The 19827-nt window shown below is 38.7% G+C and overlaps 1 protein-coding gene across 5 annotated transcripts in view; it reads right to left on the bottom strand.

The window, feature by feature from the left end:
- Positions 1-1116: 1116 nt before the first annotated feature.
- The window catches only part of JADE3 (jade family PHD finger 3), a 139415-nt gene continuing 120704 nt past the window's right edge, over positions 1117-19827 (bottom strand). For all 5 annotated transcript variants that reach the window (XM_070784009.1, XM_070784011.1, XM_070784008.1 and 2 more), the window contains 3 exons: positions 10327-10797; positions 8456-8573; positions 1117-4206 (listed from right to left, as the gene is read on the bottom strand). In XM_070784009.1, the coding sequence (XP_070640110.1) occupies positions 3296-4206; positions 8456-8573; positions 10327-10797 (1500 nt within the window). In that variant the 3' untranslated portion in view covers positions 1117-3295. The remainder of the gene's footprint in view (positions 4207-8455; positions 8574-10326; positions 10798-19827) is intronic.

Here is a 19827-nt window from a genome sequence, read left to right as displayed (position 1 = left end):
GTGTGCTGCGATTCATGGGGTCACAAAGAGTTGGACATGACTGAGTGACTGAACTGAACTGAACTGATGTGTAGGAGAGACAGTCTCAGGGCAGGCCTTTATTAAAAGTTATAAAAAAGTCAATATGTAATTGATGGTTTTCATAAAACTTGAAAAATGTGAATTAAGGTCGTGAAAATCTAATGAATATTTGTTATAAATAAGATACATTTTTGAAAATATTACATGATAATTATTCAGTGGTGAATCAGGTTTTAATCCTATCATGTATTTTTCTTCCATTCTTAAGGGTCAGCATGCATACTGAGGACTGTAAAGTCCTTTTTTTTTTAGCCCCAGGACTGTATATCCTCTGGTTTATTCTGTGAATTTGAAAGTTTCTTCAACGTAAAAACAAAAGTTCGTCTCTTATTAGAAATACAGTCATCAGCATAAACCCAAAGCTTTTGTTGGCTAAAAGAGCAGTATTTGTAGTTTTGGTACCACAACATTTTACCTAGAAATTTACTGAATCAAAAGAGTTATCTATGAATGTGGTATTGGGGAAAATGCAGGGGGAGAGGGGGAGGAGGAGAGGAAATGAGAAGAAGGGGGAGAGAAACTATAAAAGATAATTATCTTTTAACTATCTTCACTAATGATTTATCCAGTGACCTTTACCAAATACATTTTGTGAACATAATGAAAATGTTTATAATGCCCTCAAAATCCCCATGACACTATATAACCTTTATTACATTAATATACTCACATGACTCCAAATAGAATGAATATTGTAAAGAATGTGTATCTAAAAGTGAGGCTTGATCTAAGCCCTCTGAGCTTTGTGACTTTAGATAGGATCCATTTTCCTAGTGATTTCTGTTGACCCTATGGTTCCATCTTATCAGCCCAATGAAATTGTGATTTCCAGGTAGAGTCCAATTCCCTAGAGTTCTCTTTGGTCCCTGCTATTGACACGAATCATGAATTTGTGCTTCTAAACATTCAATCACTCCTTCTTCTTCCTTTCCCCTTACCATCTGTTTTAATGAATAAGATTTTTTTTAAATAAAAGGCACATATGTAAGTTTTTTGAAAACCCAGATGCCCAAAAAATTACCACACTGACAGCAGTTAGCAGTTTTCATAATTTAATGAAAAAGTATTGGTAAAAAGGTGACATTTGAAAAAAGACAGTTTGTCTTTGAAAACTGGACTATATAAGACAAAATGAAAAAGATTTAACAAGAAGGTTAAGAGGTAATACTTCAAACAACAGCAAAATGTAGCAAATACATTTTGGGGCAGTTGAAATGTATACAGCTGAAGGCTCCTTCATTTATTTAGGAAAATTCTGTAAAAATATTACAACTATATTTCCCTGACTGAAATTATTTTTGTCAATACTATCCCAATGGCATTACATATATGGAATTTGGCTGAAGCACTTTTTTCAATGTTTGCTTTTCTTCCCACTCACTCAGAATTGAAAGGCATGAAAGGACACAGGTTACTGTACTGGCCTTTAACAGAGGAGTTTATAACATAGCTCCACTAGAATGGCATTATCATGAAGGTGTCAAATTATTATCTAACCCAGGAAATGCAAAGAAAAAGTACAGAAACCTAGTGCATAAATTGGAGAAATTCTCTTCCTCATTTGGATAATCCATAGCCTTTTCCTTTGTATTCAAATGAAATACAGGACACTGATCACACATGCTATGGTATGTTCACACATGTACACAGGCACAAAAGAAACATTTTGAAGGTGTAGCCAAAGGAGAGGCAAAATACAGAAATTTTCAGAAAAGGAGGAAGAAATAAAACCAAAGACAGCTACAGAAACAAAAGTGGGAAAAGAGGTTTTGAAAACTACTGAGTTTCCCATATTTATGGAGAGAAGGGCCCCTGCCTTTACTGCAGCTGGGATATTTCACCAGGAAGCAACTTTAAAAATCTAAAATGGCCTCATTGTCTGAAAAGTCTCACTACATGTTCCCAAAATAGAAGAAAGAGAACATTAATTTAAGGCTAAGAAAAGTGAGCAGAGAATTATATATAGTTGGCTTCACATTTTAAAAACTGTAACATTTTCCTCTTCTTTAAATGGGAAGCAGGTATGTTTTATCCTCCACAAACCTAACTATTCTCTTCTTCCCCAGGATTAATCAAGGCTGATAGTTTGGGAACAGAGTATGAGCAACTTCTGAAAAACAGCTCCAGCCTTTTTGTTTTGGAAATTGCCTTGAACTCATAGTTGGTACAAAGCTAAATTATATCCATGTGTTTTTAAACACATGCTTTCAAATTCTGTTTGACAATAAAAATCTGTTTCAAAATTAAAGCAGATAAGAATATTTAACTTCTCTGCACTTTATTATCTTTTAATTATACCTCAATAAAAACTTTTATAAACATTAAAGCAGGCATACAAAAACTGTCAGCCAAACTTATTTAAGCCAAACTTATTTGAAAACAGTTAACACAAAAACCCTGACCTGATACAAATCCCTCAGAAATGTTCTCACTTTGGGAAAGGCTCTGGGATCCTTCACAAGCGCCTAAACTGAGAGAATCAGAGCATTTTCCTTGGAAGTAGTACTTTTGTAAACACTATCCACAAGTTAGCTTTTTATGCTTGTTAGCTGGGTGAAATAGTTACGAGTGTGTCCCCAACAAGCAAGTCTAGGAACAGGCACTGAACACTTATAAGCATTAGGTGTATTGACTTGGTAAGTTAAGATACTGTGAAAGGAACTCAACCTTGTGCAGAGCAAAGGAAGAGGGTAGTGAATTTGACAGTATCTGAAATATTGGTCCCTGGTCTCTCCCTAAAGAGTGTTTCCAGGTACCAGTGGAGTTAGAAACTTCCTACAGACACCAGGTCCGGGAGTCACATGCTGTAGCTTCGAAAGATAAGTAGTTTTAGTGTCTGATAATCATGGTCTCTTGCAAATCCATTAACAATGCATGGACTCTTAATATGTATGTATATCAATGTGTTAATATAATTGGAATGCTGCCCCAAAGTATTTACGGAGCAAATTACTCTGGTCCCAGCTGTTCTCACTAGCTTCTGGCAAAAAAAACACAACCACCCAAACTTTTGGACAGTATGTAATCCCTATAATGTGCTTGTAAAAACTAGACTTGATACCAGTTCAAAAACTGCAAGCCAATTTAGTGTGGAAAAATTTATATTCCCTTTTATTACAATTTCTCCCAACATATACTAGAGTCATTTTGGTGTATGAGTTTTCCCCAATATATGAGGCAAAGGCAAAGATGGAGGTTTTCTTGGAATTTCTAATCACCTCTGCATTGAACTGTGGGAAACAGGATATGTCTTGCTTTTACCATGGCAATCCCGTTTGGAATCATGGGGAGGATTTTCCCTATCAGAACTCTCTCTCTTTACCCTGACTTTTTCATCATTACCATCACTTTCTGCTTCTGAATCACTCAGCTCCACATCTGGGCAATACCCATCATTCTCCTGATATGGAGCTCTCCCTGCAGACCGCCTAACAAGCTGCTTGCCCCAGAGCTGCTCTTTGGGGTTAATATTCTTGGCTGCCTTCACATAGCGCTGGAGGTTCTCTGTGATCTTCACCCACTTATTGGTGGTCTCCTTAAAGGACCTGCTGGAGTGCTCCACAGTAGATTTTCTAAGGCTGCCCTGACTACCCAAGTGGGAGCTGAGCATGGGCTCCTGGTCAGAGAACATCTCACCTGAGCTATCTTTTTGGGTGACATCCCCAGACCAGGTACCCTCTAGGCCATTGGATTTGGCAAACTTGGGATTAGGTTGATTTTTCCCATTCCCAATGGAAGACTGTCCATGCAGGGCAGCCTGAAGGACCAGAGGCTTTCCCAGAGACTGCCCATGATAGAACTTAGGAGATGGAGGTTTGCAAGCAGGACTGGGATCCTCTGCTTCACTTCTATCATCACTGGGATTGGTCAGCAAACAGTCAGTCTGGCTCTCTTGTGGATGCTTTGGGTATGACTTCATTCTCATTTCCAGTGAATCTTGAGCCACCTGCATGCTCCTCATATTACAAGCAGGGGAGCTGTCATCAGGATAGAGAGGTCCATGATCAGGCTCTGTGGAGCTGTTACTGCCATCTTCTGTGGCTGATTTGGGCATTTTTAACTTTAAGGTAATTCTTGGTGGTGGGTAAAACAATGAATTTTCTAGTGCATTTGTCACAGGAAGTCCTGAGATTAAAAAAAGAAAGGTTCATTTTAACAACCAATCTAAATAACAGCATCTGTTTTCATGCAAATGGAAATAACAAGAAAGTGGGGGCAGCAATACTCTTAATTAGACAAAGTATACTTTAAAACAAAGTCTATAACAAAGACAAAGAAGGGCATTAAATAATGATAAAGGGAGGAATACAAAAGGAAGGTATTACACTTGTTACCACATATACCCAAATAGAGGAACAACAAATATAAACAGCCAATACTAACAGAAATGAAAGAGAAGCTGACAATAATACAGTAATAGTAGGAGACTTTAATGCCCCACTTACATTAATGGACAGATCACCCAGAAAGAGCATTAACAAGTAATGGTGATCTTAAATGACACAATAGACAAGTTGGACTTAACCAGTATCTATAGGATATTACATCCCAAAACAGCAAAATACACATTCTTTTCAAGAGCACATGGGATGTTTTCCAGGATATATCATATGTGAAACCACAAATCATTTCTTGGATTATAAGAATTAATGTTGTTAAAATGGCCATACTACATTTTTTACAGAATTACAATAAATAACCCTAAAATTCATATGGAACCACAAAAGACCCTGAACTGCCAAAGCAACCTTGAAATAAAAGAACAAAGCTGGAAGTATCATGTGCCCAGACTTCAGACTATACTATAAAGCTACAGTAATCAAAACAGCATGGTACTGGTGCAAAAACAGACACATAGATTAACGGAACAGACTAAAGAGCTCAGAAATAAACCCACACACCTGTGGTCAGTTACACTTGCCTACAACAAAGGAGGCAAGAATATACAATGGAGAAAAGACAGTCTCTTTAACAAGTGGTGCTGGGAAAACTGGACAGCTTCATGTAAAACAGTGAGATTAGAACACTTCCTCACACCATTTATGAAAATAAACTCAAAATGGATTGAAGACCTAAAATGTTATATCTGAAACCATAAAATTCCTAGAAGAAAACAGAACACTTTTGACATAAATCACAGCAATAGTTTTTTTGGGGGATCTGTCTCATAAGACCAAAGAAATAAAAGCAAAAATAAACAAATGGGACCCAATTAAACCTAAAGGCTTTTGCATGCAAAGGAAACCACTGACAAAATGAAAAGACAACCTACAGAATGGGAGAAAATTTTTGTAAATGGTACAACCAATGATGAGTTAATATCCAAAATACATAAAACAGTTCATACAACTTGATATTATAAAAACAAGCAACCCAATTAAAAAATGGGGAGAAGACCTGAACATTTTTTGGAAGACATATAGATGGCCAACAGGTACATGAAAAGATGCTCAACATTGATAACTATTAGAGAAATGCAAATCACAGCCTGAATGAGATTTCACCTCACACCTGTCAAAATGCCTATCATCAAAAAGTTTGCAAATAATAAATGTTGGAGAGGATGTGGAAAAAAAGGAACACTTGTACACTGTTGGTGGGTGTGTAAATTGCTGCAGCCACTATGGAAAACAGTAGGGAGGTTCCTCAAAAAGCTAAAATTATAACTACTATAGGACCCAGCAATTCCACTCCTGGGTATATACCTGGAAAAAAACAAAAACACTATTTTGAAAAGGTATGTGCATCCTAATTTTCACAGCAGCACTATTTACAATAGCCAACATATGGAAGCAACTGAAAAGCCCATGAACAGAAGAATGGATGAAGAAGAGGTTATATATATATATACACACACACATATACATACACATATATATATACACACAATGGAATATTACTCAACCATAAAAAGAATGAAATTCTACCATGTGCAGCAACATGGATTAACCCAGAGAATATGCTAAGTGAAATACGTTAGCAGCAAAAGACAAATACTTTATGACATCACTTATATGTGGAATCTAAAAAATAATACAAATGATTATATATGCAAAACAAACAGACTCACAGATATAGAAAATAAACCAGTGGTTAGCAAAGGAGAGAGGGAAAGGGGGAGGGAAAAATTAGGGTATGGGATTGAGAGATACAAACTAGTACGTATAAAATAAACAACAAGGATATATTGTATAGCACAGGGAATTATAGCCATTATCTTTTAGTAACTTTTAATGGAGTACAATCTGTAAAAATACTGAATTACTATGCTGTACACCTGAAACTAATATAATTTTGTAAAGCAACTATATTTCAATAAAAAAATAAACAAATAAAGGCATACATTCTTACAGCAGAGTTCACGTGACCACTCTTCCAAATACTGAACAAATACCTGTGTTTGATATGTGCATATAGCAGCTGAAGTTAGCTGAACTAGAGGTTAGGGTGGGGATTGCTACAGGTGGAAAACTTAGCACTGCCACTTTTTGCTGTGTGACTCCCAACCTCTTCACCTCTGTTCTCCTAGTCTGTAAAAATAATCACAAAGACTAGTGTGATGCCTCATACATCCTTTCTGCTCCTTCTATTTCTGAAAAGAATGTCACTAGCAGTGGTTTAGAATAGGGTCTTCCTATTTGTGTGTCTGTACATGTGCATGAGTGGGTACCGCATAGCATTCAGAACTTGCCTGAATGTTCGGGCTTCCCTGGCGGCGCAGGTGATAAAGAATCTGCCTGCAATGTGGTAGACCCAGGTTCGATCCCTGGGTCAGGAAGATCCCCTTGAGAAGGGAATGGCACTCTGGTATTATTGCCTGGGAAATCCCATGGACAGAGGAGCCTGGCAGGCTCCATACAGTCCATTGGGTTGCAAAGAGTCAGACATGACTGAGCCACCAACACTTTCCCTTTCTTTTACTCTGAACATAGACATTTCAGATCACACCCTCCAGTCTTCCTAAAGCAAGTCAAATACAAACTCATAAGAATGTAGTACAGGTTTTGGTGGTTCCCATATATTTTATGTCCTTAACTTAAAATAATTTCTTCACTATGAATGACCATCATGGAGGTGTGGGGCAGGTTTTGTAGTGGCAAGCCCCCCAGAAAAGAATCATGATGTTTCTGCCAATCATGATATTTCTGCTGCTATGGGCTTGGCCTTGGGAGTACTGGCAATCAATTACCTGGTTATATCAACCCTATAATCATATTTATGACAAGTATTCCTCTCTATTATTCTGAGTGTTCTGAAATCAAAAGGGCACTAGTATCAAACAATTTATTTTTGTATAAGGACTTGACCTTTGCCCATTACCATCTCACTGTAGCCTCACAAAGATGACATACAGAAAAGACAACTATTAGGTGCCTCAATGGACATCTGTTCCCTAAAGGTCTAAACTGAACACTCAGCCCCCACTTCTACCAGAGCCTGCCATCTGTTGCTGCCACAAGCAGTTATGGGGCTGGGTCCCACTAATTAGAAGTCACATGGTCTAGGGGCCAATTTCCTTGGCACCATGGAAGCTCTTCCTGCTGTCCTCTGGTTCTCCTTGTCTTGTCTATCATGGTACTCTTATGGCTGAGCAGCCCTGCTGTTTCCTCCTACACCATTCTGCCGTGGCCTGTGATCCTCACAACTTTCCATAAGACTTTGACACCTACCTCACACCTTATTTCTGGGTGTCTCTCTTGCTCTATAGCTGGCCCTTGGCAGAAGCTGGATTCTGCACACATTGCCCAGTGACCCCTAGTTGCCCAGGCTCTGCCACTGACCTCTGTATTAAATGAGGCAAAGGGAGGTTACAAATATCTCTGAATATGACTGTCATCATTCCAGCCAAGCTCCTATGCTTAGAGTACTGTAATTATGTTCACTTGTTTCTCTCACCAAGTGGGCAGAGTTCTCTGAAGGAAGGAATTCTGTCTTGTTCACTGCTCTGTCTTCTAGCTCAGCTCTTAGTTCATAGGAGGTGCTCAACAAACGTCAGTGAATAAGTGAAAAGATAAGAACCCAGATCTCCTACTAAATTCTGGCTAAGGATTTGTTATTAATATAACAGACTGTTAGGATGAGTAACCCTGGAATTAAATGTTTTCCGGAAACTAGGATCAGATCGTATCCTACTGATTTCTAAATGAATCCAATGATTTTAGAATCATTTCATGGCTCCAACTAACAGCCTCTAATATCTGTCTGGGACATAAGTTATCTGTCCTAGACCTGCAACTCCACCAACCCTACCCTGGGATTTCTTGCCTCATGAGTCAACAGTGAAATGGGCCATGTTACATCATGGTTGGACTAGAACAAATGAATTTAAAAGATTTTTAAGTGAAACAATTGATATAAGATTTATACAGCTTACCTGCAGCAACTTCCTCATTAGCAAGCTTGACTTGCAAACCAAAGATCTGTTCTTGTAATTTGTTGTATGATAGTTTCATTTTTTCTCGTCTGCTTATCATGTAGCACAGGTTTCGGACCTGTAAGCCCAACCCCCAACAAATAAGAGAGTTTTGTCATGTTACACAAACCTGACAACTGAACATTGTTTGGCTAAAATTAAGACAACTTAATTTTACGTCACATGGCATGGGGGGCTGAGGAGAGAAGACAGAATCTAAAAGCTGCATAAAGAGAGCCGCTACATAGGTATTCACATGGCACGGTCAATGGTGGGATCATGGTTCCCATATCAATCAGCAGCACAAGCAAAAGCTCCAAAGCTACCTTCTCAAGTCTACTCTTCCTTTGGCATCATGGGCTTGATATTTATCTGTGCAGTCAGGCTAGAAAACTGAATGATGACTTAACAGTTTAGCTTTCCCTTTAGATCCCTGAGTAAATGGTGGCAATGCTGGATCCAGTATTCTAATGAGTGCTGGACCAGTAGGATAAAAGTCTGCTGGGAAGACTGGAAGTAGCTTTTTTTGCTCACACTTCCAGCTCAGTCAAGTTTCCATAGCCACAAGGGTGAAATCCTCACTCTCTCATGCTCTCCCATCTGGACAAGTTACTCAAACTTTCTGTGTCCCAGTTTATTCATCTGAAAATAGGGATAACTGTACCTTCTTCTTATGCATGTCAGGATTATGAGTTAATATTTACAAAATGCTTAGAAGAGTGGTACCACATAGTAAGTGCTATATATATGTGTGAGTTAAATTTTAAAAAGTGAGTAAAATCAACCCTGCATATTCACTGGAAGGACTGAAGCTGAACCTGCAATACTCTGGCCACCTGATGTGAAGAACCGACTCCTGGAAAAGACCCTGATGCTGGGAAAGACTGAAGGCAGGAGGAGAAGGGGATAGCAGAGGACAAGATGTTTGGATGGTATCACTGACTGAAAGGACATGAGTTTGAGCAAACTCTGGGAGATGGTGAAGGACTGGGAAGCCTGGCATGCTGCAGTCGCAAAGAGTCGGACATGACTGAGTGACTGAACAACAAAAAATCTATTAGTTCCTCTCCAAATTCTGGTAGCACAGAAAAAAACAAGCTACCATTACACTTGATTATAAGATTCTCTAGGGTAAACACAGGACCTAACTTATCTTTAAATCCCTGCAGTACCTAATTTAGTGTGAGTGAGTGTGTGTGTGTGTGTGTGTGTGTGTGTGTATCTCATGAGTTACACTGAATTATCTGGCACAGAGGCTCTCAACCAGGAGTAATTTTTCACCCCTAGAGGGCATCTGGTAATTTGGGAACATTTTTGGTTATCACAACTGGGCATGTTGGGGGTTTGCTACTAGCATCTAGTGGGTAGAGGCTGGGGATGCTGCTAAACATTTTATAGTGTCCCCCACAATAAAGAACCATCCAGTCCCAAATGTCAATAGTACCAAGTTTAAGAAACTCTAATCTGGCACTTTCCTAAGCAAAATTCATTCTTTCTTCAGCCTGCAGTCTCATAAGTGTGTCAGTAAAATATAGCTGAGCCAATTTAGGTTTAACAGTGGAAAAAAAGTAAACCAAATGAAATATTTATTTCATATTTAAGGTTCATAAAGCATCTAAGTGAGGACAGACTCTTCTATTCTCTGATGTGTCTAGCAGAATTTCAACTAAGCCCAACATTTGGGGCCACAATGAAATCAGAAGATAAACAAGGGCATAGAAGCCTATACTACAAATATAAATGGGTTATTATTTTTTTTTTAATCTGGAAGTGTGGCCTCCATTCCTATGCAGACCAAGATGTATACACTAGGTCATAGTTGGTCACCTTACCCTCTCTAGGTCTTGCCGTAGGTGCATAAACATTCTCATGCGAGTGTGAATACTCTCTTCTCTTGGCTGTACCAGGACATTTTCTTCTTCCTCTTTTGGAGGAAATAATGGCTTATTGAAGTTACTCTTGCGCTTCAGCTTCCAGTAGTTATAGATGAAGTCCACAATTAGCATGGGCAGCCCCAGCTCTGTGGCCACATCTTCCACATTGACCATGGAATAGAACTCCTCCTCCAGCTCCCGAAGCTTCTGTGCCCGTAGACTGGTCTTCTCACTCTTGGCCTGGCTCTGCTCTGAAGCCCTGTGTAGGGGGTACTCGGACTCCCTGAGCTTTTGCCTGCTTTGGCTGTGTTTGAGGCAGTATGACTTGAACTTTACTTCATCCCCCTTATCTAGGATGGTCTTCATTTCTAGGCTGTGCTCAAAGGCACAGGTGACATGGAAGGCAGTGATGCAACTTTTTATTGAGCACTGTGGGGAGAAAAGATGTGTTAAGGCAGCAGGGCTGTGTGGGGAAGAGGAAGCTCTATATACCTGGGCCTAAACTGAGAGCTCATAGGAAGCAAAGGAAAGACAGGGAGAAAGTTGGTCTTAAACTGACTATGACAGACACCTTACAAGTAAGCCCGGAAATCTGCTCTTTTACAAAACAGTAAAAACAGAGGCAAAAAAATATTTTTTTTTCAAACTCTTCTTTAAATTTTAGCACAAGCGTTAAGTTTTTCTGAGAATTGTTCTTTGGCCCCTATAAAGAGTCATGCTGTATCTTTTCTGTGACCCCAATATCACCTCATCATATGCTTCTATAATGGTCCTTTTAAACTATACTTAGAGCATAACAAATGTAAAATTCCTGGCCATGGTTCTTAAAGACAGAAGCTGTGTCATTCATCTTTGCATTGTCATCAACTATTGAACTAGCAAGTGCTCAAGAAATGCTTCTGAACAAATGAAAGAAAACCAGAATCAATATTACTGCCAGAACAGCTACTGGTTCTAAAAACGTCACAGGAACTCCAATATTTAAGTAACCTAACTTCTTGAAATTGGTCTTATAGAACTGTGCTGTCCAACATGGTAGCTAAGGTAGCCAACTGGCTATCTTAAATTACATATAAAATAAAATTAAAATTACATACAATTAAAAATTCAATTCCTTAGTCACACTAGCCACATTTCAACCATACTGGACAGCACAAATTTCCATCACATCATAGAAAGTTCTACTGGACAGTATGGTTACAGACAATCTGGAATTAAGTTTACAATATTCTTCCATTCATAGATGTAACACATTTCTTAGGTATCACTATGGGATATGCACTGAGGATTCACAGGGAGGCAAAGAGAACCTAGCCCATGACTGCTAGACTCTTGTGCTTCAGTTAGTTTCAATTACCATTTGTTATGGCTATGTTACGATTTTCCTTCCAAGGATTTAACATGCACATGTATTTATATTTTTTTTGCAAATAAAAGAAGGAAAGCAATGGAGGATTTGTTTCAAAAGATATAGTGGGAATTCCCATGATTAAAGCCAAGTCTCACATCTTTTGGAAACACGCATCTGGAGGGCAGACTGCTCAATTATCTATATGTTGGGTTTTTGATAACAAAACATAGAGAAGGACCTTGGATACAAATAAAGACTAAAAAAATGCAAAACCTGGCAGGCCTCCTTAAAGACTGAGAAATTCAACACTTGAGAGAATACTGGCAACACAAGAAAAGATATTCAACATTGCTCATTATTAGAGAAATGCAAACCAAAATAATAGTGAGTTATCACCTCATGCTGGTTAGAATGGCCATCATCAAAAAAATTTACAAACTATAAATGCTGGAGAGGATGCAGAGAAAAGGGAACTCTCTTGCACTGCTGATGAGAATGTAAATTGATAAAACCAGTAAGGAGAACAGTGTGGAGATTTCTTTAAAAACTAGGAATAAAGCTACCATATAATTCAGTAACATATAGCTCAGTAATCCCATTACTGGGCATGTACTCTGAAAAACTGTAATTCAAGACACATGTACCCCCAATATTCATTGAAGCACTATTTATAATAGCTAGGACATGGAAGCAACCTAGATGACCATCAACAGATGAATGGATAAAGAAGTTGTGGTACATATATACAGTGGAATATCTGCCATAAAAAATGAACAAATTTGAGTCAGTTGAAATGAGGTGGATATACCTATAGCCTGTTATACAGAGTGAAGTCAGTCAGAAAGAGAAAAACAACTATCGTGTGTTAATGCATATATATGGAATATAGAAAAATGGTACTGATGAATCTATCTGCAGGGAAGGACACAGACGTAGAGGACTGTCTTGTGGGCACAGCAAGGGAAGGAGAAGGTGCGAGGAATCGAGACAGTAGCACTGACATATATACACTACCATGTGTAAAACAGATAGCTAACGAAAAGCTGCTATATAACACAGGGAGCCCAGCCCAGCACTCTGTGATGACCTAGAAGGGTAGGATGGGGGGCTGCGAGGAAGGCTCAAGAGTGAGGGGATATATATATGTGTGTGCACACACACACACACTTATGGTTGATGTGTTGTTGTATAGTAGAAACCACAACATAGTAAAGCAATTATCCTCCAATTAAAAAAAAGAATACTGGCAACCACAAAAGCTTTAATGGGAGCAGATTCCACTTAATCTAATTTCACAGGATAAAGAATTCCAAGGATGAACAACAATTCAAAGATTATCTTATCCAACCTCACACGTGTTATTACTTGTGAAAGTAGTTAAAGTGTTAGTTGCTTAGTTGTGTCTGAATCTTTGCGACCCCATGGACTGTAGCCCACCAGGGTCCTCTGTCCATGGAATTCTCCAGGCAAGAATATTGGAGTGTGTTGCCATTTCCTTCTCCAGGGGATCTTCCCGACTCAGGGATTGAACCCGTGTCTCCTGAATTGCAGGTGGATTCTTTATTGTCTGAGCAACCAGGGAAGCCCATTATTACTTGTACTTCCTGTAAAGTACCTGATTTTATACCTAAACTGGCCCCTACCCTCAACTCCTACTTTTCAGTTAAGTGGTACTCTAGCCACCTACTGCATTCCTAAGACAGCCCACCCCAACTTAGCTTAACTGGAAGAGTTTGTTCCATTACATTGAAATTTGTATCCTTAAAAATTCTATGATTTGAAAAGCCTCAAGAAAACAAGGATGATGAAAAGCCCAAACTATACTTTTATCTGGATACCTTCTGTTATCCCTTGACTAAGAAACTAACTGGTCGTTTAAAAAACAAGTAGCAAAAGGCATTCCATAGGAAAAGGTTAAAAATGTTGGGCATAGTGCTCTTCTGCTGTTTAATAGACAAAAATATGGGAAGAGAAAGCAAAAGGAATGTTTTCTTTTCAAGGAGATGAGTGTGTGACATAAAACTGATGGGAAGCTAAAAACAGATCATCTCTCTTAGATCAAATTTATAAAATATAGAGACATAAATATAAATTACTCAAAATAAAAGACAATAATATGAACAAGAATTAGGTACTTAGATGAAAAATGAAATGTCCCTAGGAAACTGCCATAAAACCCATCTAGTTTCAAAAAAGGTCATTCTAAGGTCATACTCAAAGCTGGAAGTCCACATACATATCTTGGTGATAAAGGAGAAATGCTAACCAATCAAATAACTTTTTACTTTTTTCCAAAAATATATATTTGGCACATTCTATTAAACAAAATGCTTTTGTAAATATCTCATTTCTACTGTAATCACTTAAGGTGACAGGAGTGGTGGTGTTTTAATGCTCATTTAAAAAGAACAGCTTTACTGAGATATAATTTACACACCACAAAACTCATCAATTTTAAGTATACATTTCAATGTTTTTAGTGTATTTACAGAGTTGTACAACCATCACCACTATGTAATTCCAGTACATTTTCATGACCCCCAAAAGAAATCTCATTTCTATTTGCCACTCCCTGTTCCCAATCCCAGCCCTGAGCAACCACTAATCTACTTTGTGTCTCTATAGAAATGCCTAGTCTGGGCATTTCATGTAAGTGGAATCATAGGTGGCAGTTTATATCTGGTTTCTTTCTTAGCATGTTTTCAAGGTTCGTCCATGTTGCAGTATGTATTAGAATTTCATCCTTTTAAAAATATGGCCAAATAATATTCCATTATATTGGATATACCGCATTTGTTTATCCATTCTTCAGTTGATGGACATTTAGACTATTTTTACTTTTTAGCTATTATGAAATAATGCTGCTATGAAGATTTGTGTACCAGTTTTTGTGTGGACATATGTTTTCATTTCTCTTTGGTAACATGCAATAAAGGATTAACTTTGCCAAAGAAAACTTTGGCCCTTTGCCTCTAGCTCCTGAGAGGTAACCTCTTAACCTTCAGAATGTCCTGTCTGATAAGAGTGTCTTTATTTACCTGAAGGCCTTGGGCCATGTCAGCTAGTCTCTGCTAACAATGTGATTTATGGTGGAAGCTCTGAGTCATGTGGTATCAGCCTGACCTTTGGAGGGACTGGAGAGCCTAGAGACTAAGTCCAGCTATGCAGGTGGTCAGTCATGTCTACGTGACCAACTCCTAATAAAATCTCTGAACCCCAAGGCTTGAGTGGTTTTGCTGGTTGGCAATACTCTGTGTGTATTATCATACATCAATGCTGAGAAAAATAAGCACTATCCACAAGATTCCACTTAAAGAGGAAACTGGAAGCTCTGTGCCTGGTCTCTTCTGGACCCTGCCCTATGCACCTCTTCCTTTTGCTGATTTTAATCTGTATTCTTTCACTGTAATAAACTATGACTGTGAGTGTAATTGTCTTTTGAGTTCTGTGAGTCCTTCTAATGAATTATTGAATTTGAGGGTGGTCTTGGGGACCTCTAACTTGTAGATATATACTTAGAAGTGGAATTACCAAGACATATAGTAACTCTAGCTTCCCTGGTGCCTCAGACGGTAAAGCGTCTGCCTGCAACGTGGGAGACCCGGGTTTGATTCCTGGGTTGGGAAGATCCCCTGAAGAAAGAAATGGCAATCCACTCCAGCACTCTTGCCTGGAAAATCCCATGGATGGAGGAGCCTGATAGGCTACAGTTCATGGGGTCGCAAAGAGTCGGACACGACTGAGCGATTTCACTTTCACTTTCATAGTAACTCTATGTCTAACTTTTTGAAGAATTGCCAAACTGTTTTCCACAGTAGTTATGCATTTTACATTCCCACCAGCAACACATAAGTGTTCTAATTTCTCCACCTTCTTGCCAATAATTGTTATTGTCTGCTTTTTTGATTATTACCACCCTAATGAGTATGAAGTAATATCTCACTGTGGTTTACTTTTAAAGGGGTTGAGAAGAAATAATTTTCTACTTATTTTTCAGAAATTATAGAAGAGAAATGAGTTTTTGAAATACTTCCATTAGAGGGAAAATGCTATCCTTACATGTTCACATTTGTAAGGGGAGTTGGAGTTTCTTGTGGGATGAGAATTGAATCAGATAGGGTGGTTAGAATAAAAATCTTTGAAAAAGAACACCAGAGACTGATTTAGGAATTAAATTGTTTCTTGCCTCTTTAAAGAAATATTTTATTACCCGCCCTAAAAGAAAACAGTGTGTACTCCTCAAAAGCAGATAACATCTGTGCTGAACACCATGGGCCTGGTGCATTTGTCCTCAGCAGTTTTTATCCTGCTGCAGGGCAGTGTCCATTTGGTTGCCCTTAATACCTAGTAATCTGTGAACAGACAAATGGGTGATATCAGAGCAATTTTCTCAAAGTCTGGTCACTGACACCATGTTATAAATGGTTCAAAGTCAGCCTACAAAACTTATTTAGCTGTTATGTACTTAAATTCTAGCACCAACAGTGGCCACCAGTCTTTCTGATCTCTCATCCCTAAGGGTCTGCAAGGTCTGATGGGTGATGTCACTTGAGTGTTATTTAACTTTTCTCATGTTTGTATCTGGTCTCCCTTAATAGACTATACATGCCGGAAGGCAAGAACCAGAAATATCTTAGAACAGGAACAATCTGTATTCACAAATAAAATTTGGAATATATGAAAAAAATATTAAGGTGCTTTCTCTCTTTTTTTTTTTTGGTGCCCTTTAATCTTAGTATTTAATTTCCTTTTCTACTAGTACCATCTTTAACAGTCACTGAGTAGACATACTTGCATTTCCCCACTTGTCAAAGATTTTCACTTGTTTTAAAAAAGTTCACTTCCCTCATAGTCAAAAGCTATTTACTGTTAGCCTAACAGTAAACTCCTGGCTGCCCATCAATTTATTCTGACTTCAATATACATGTATGTAACTCCAGACATGCCCACATTCCTCTACTGTCAAAAGGGGCACCTATACCAGCACCAAGTGTCTAATGATTCTAGACACTTGGTGCTGGCGGATGAATGCCAGGACATCAACAAAGTCAGACTGATGCCAGGAAATAATATTAATATGAACAGTAACAAGTACAACTACTAGTATCACAAATATTTACTGAGTGTTCAGTATCTGTTAGGCACTGTGTTAAGTTCTTCACCACCTCCTTAAGTAGGTACTATTTTATCATCTCCATTTATAGATGTGGAAACTGAGGAACAGATCTGGTAGGTAACTTCCTCAAGACTACATAACAAACAAGAGATGGAACCAGGATTTGGACCCCAGAAATCTGGCTTCAAATGTCATATTTTTAACAACTGTTCTTTCTTTTTTTTTTTTCCTCAAGGAAGGCCTAAAACATCTAGATTTAGGCTTAATGGGGCTTGAAGATAAGATACATAAGGACCCTAAAGGAATTCTGGAAAGGTGGCAGATAGACTGTATGTCCATGGTCTAGGCAAAATTCGGAGCTGTCTGGGGCATCTGTTTCTAACCCAGTCTTTAGAATCAGTTCCAGGATTACCAGAAACTTTCATCCTCAGAAGAAAGGTTCTAGCTCCCAGATATGGAGGCTGTAGATAGTGGCTAGTCTAGACCCCAAAACCACCAGTGTAAGATTCTATTCTTGCCAAATGAATGTTTCCAAATCCAAAGAAGGGGAGAGATGTGGGTATTCCCCACTGCTGGAAGGTAGGAAGAATTAAGAAATCTCCATGAAGATTTTATAAAGCAAAGTACTCGAAATGTGTGACTAATCACAAATACCCTTAAATAAACCTCTGAAAAACAATGATGTTAATAAAACTTGACCCCCACCCATATTCGGCTTATACTAGTGTAGAGTGTGCTTTGTTTTCCTAGCTGACATCTAGTTTTACTGTGGCAAAAGAGACCAAAACCCCTTTTCCCTTTTAAGCCACCATTAAGTTAATTCCAAACTGGTAAGTAATTTAGAATCTTGTTTCCTGTATGGGAATCAATAGTAAACAAATACAGTATATTGGTATAAGCAGAACATAGGTGGAGAAAAACACAACCACACTTTACAAGGTCACCTGCAGTTCACTCTCCCTCACCTGGGGGGAAGATTTTTAATGCAGCCTGGCAGTTAAACTGCACTTTCCCAAACCAAAACACTATTTCACACCTCTTCTCTCTCTAGACTGGAGACTTCACCCACAACCTTACTCTCAGCTGATGATTCTGTTTCCTGCCTCACTGAGGAAATTACAACAATCAAAAGAGCACTATGCAGATTCCCAGCAGCACACCTACTTAATACTGTGCCTACATACTCTGCCTTTGAGTCTGTTACCCAGGAAGAACAATCTGTGTTCTTACCTGAAGCCGCCCCTCTCTCACCTACTGAAAAACCTCTATCCAACAGTTTTTCCTCTCCACTGGGTCACTCTCTTTGCATGCACACTGTTATGTTCTATATGTTAACAAGCAAACATACAGTGTTAAGTGTTAGTCGCTCAGTTGTGTCCGACTCTTTGTGACCCCATGGACTGCAGCCCACCAGGCTCCTCTGTCCATGAGATTTTCCAGGTAAGGATACTGGAGTGGGTTGCCATTTCCTTCTCCAGGGGATCTTCCCGACCCAGGGATCGAACCTGGGTCTCCTGCACTGCAGGCAGATTCTTTATCGACTGAGCTACAGTAATACACAGGGAACTGGTTCTAGACTTCCTGTGGGTACCAAAATCCATGGATGCTTAATCCCTTATATACTGATAAAATGGCGAAGTATTTACATGTAACCTATTCATATCCTCCCATACTTTAAATCATTATAAAAGCTAATACAATGCAAATGCTATGTAATAGTTGTCTGCGCAAGGCAAATTCAAATTTCCTTTTTGGAACTCCCTGGAATTTTTTCTGAATATTTTCAATTTGCCATTGGTTGAACCTGTGGATGTGGAACCTGTGGAAACAGAGGGCTGACTGTACATACTTGTTATTTCTTCCATCTTAAAGAGTGAACTTCTTTTCCCTACTTTTCCAAACTTCCTACTCTATTTCTTTGCCCTGACCTTTGGCAGTGTAGCTTTTGCCATCACCACTCCACCTAAATTGCTCATCCAGATAACTAATAATCACATTGCTAAATTCAGGGATCAATTTGTAGTCCTCATCTTACTTCAGCAGTATTTTTACATCACTGATCATTCCCTTCTCCTTGAAATGCTTTCTTTCCTTGGTTTCTAGGCTATTACACTCTCTTGGTTTCCTCCTGTCTCCCTGATGACTTCTCAGTCTTCTCTGCTTTCTCTCCCTATTCCCCCAACTACTTAACGCTGGAATGCTTCAAGATCTAGTGCTTGGTACTATTCTCCTCTCTGTCTACACACACTCACTCAGTGATCTTACCCAGTTCAGGGTAAAGATATCTACACGACAATGACTCCCATATTTATGTCTTCAGAGTAAAACTTCCTCACAAACTCCCACAGACAACCGTCAGTTTATTTCCACTATGATAACTGATAGACATCTCAAACTTGAATATCTAAAACTGAACTCATGTTGATCTTTCCCTCCACATCTCTTCTAACTGGAGATTATTCCATTCAGTTTATGGAAACTTTACCCTTCTCCCTGTGTGGGCCAAAATCTGGAAACATCCCCAACTCCTATCTTTCTCTCTCACCTTGCATCCTATTCGTAGCTAATCCTGTTGGCTCTATTTTCAACATTCATCCAGAACCCAATCACTTTTCACCACCTCCACAGGGCTACCACTCCAGACAAAGCCACCCCAGCCATCTCTCAAGGATTACTGTAAAAGCTTCCCAATTGCTTTTCTTGTTCCTAACCTTCCCTCCTCACAGTCTACTTCAAATAAGCAGCAAGAGTGCCTATTTTTGTTTGTAACATTTTACTATGGAAAAATCTACATAACAGCATAGAGAACACTCATTATATACTCATTATCCAGCTTCGATAATTAATGTATGACCTATCTTGTTTCATTTTTAATCTCTGTAGTACCCTGCTCTCCAGAATGTTTTGAAGCAAATCTTAGACATCATTCCATAGTGATCTGTTAAAAATATAAATCAAATTATGTCTCTCATCTGCTCAAAACCTGCCAAGG

The sequence above is a fragment of the Bos indicus genome, chromosome X, assembly GCF_029378745.1.
Source record: "Bos indicus isolate NIAB-ARS_2022 breed Sahiwal x Tharparkar chromosome X, NIAB-ARS_B.indTharparkar_mat_pri_1.0, whole genome shotgun sequence".
In the NCBI taxonomy this organism is placed as follows: domain Eukaryota; kingdom Metazoa; phylum Chordata; class Mammalia; order Artiodactyla; family Bovidae; genus Bos; species Bos indicus.
The sequence above is the reverse complement of the archived record's forward strand: the minus strand, read 5'-3'. Positions and strand labels throughout refer to the sequence as shown.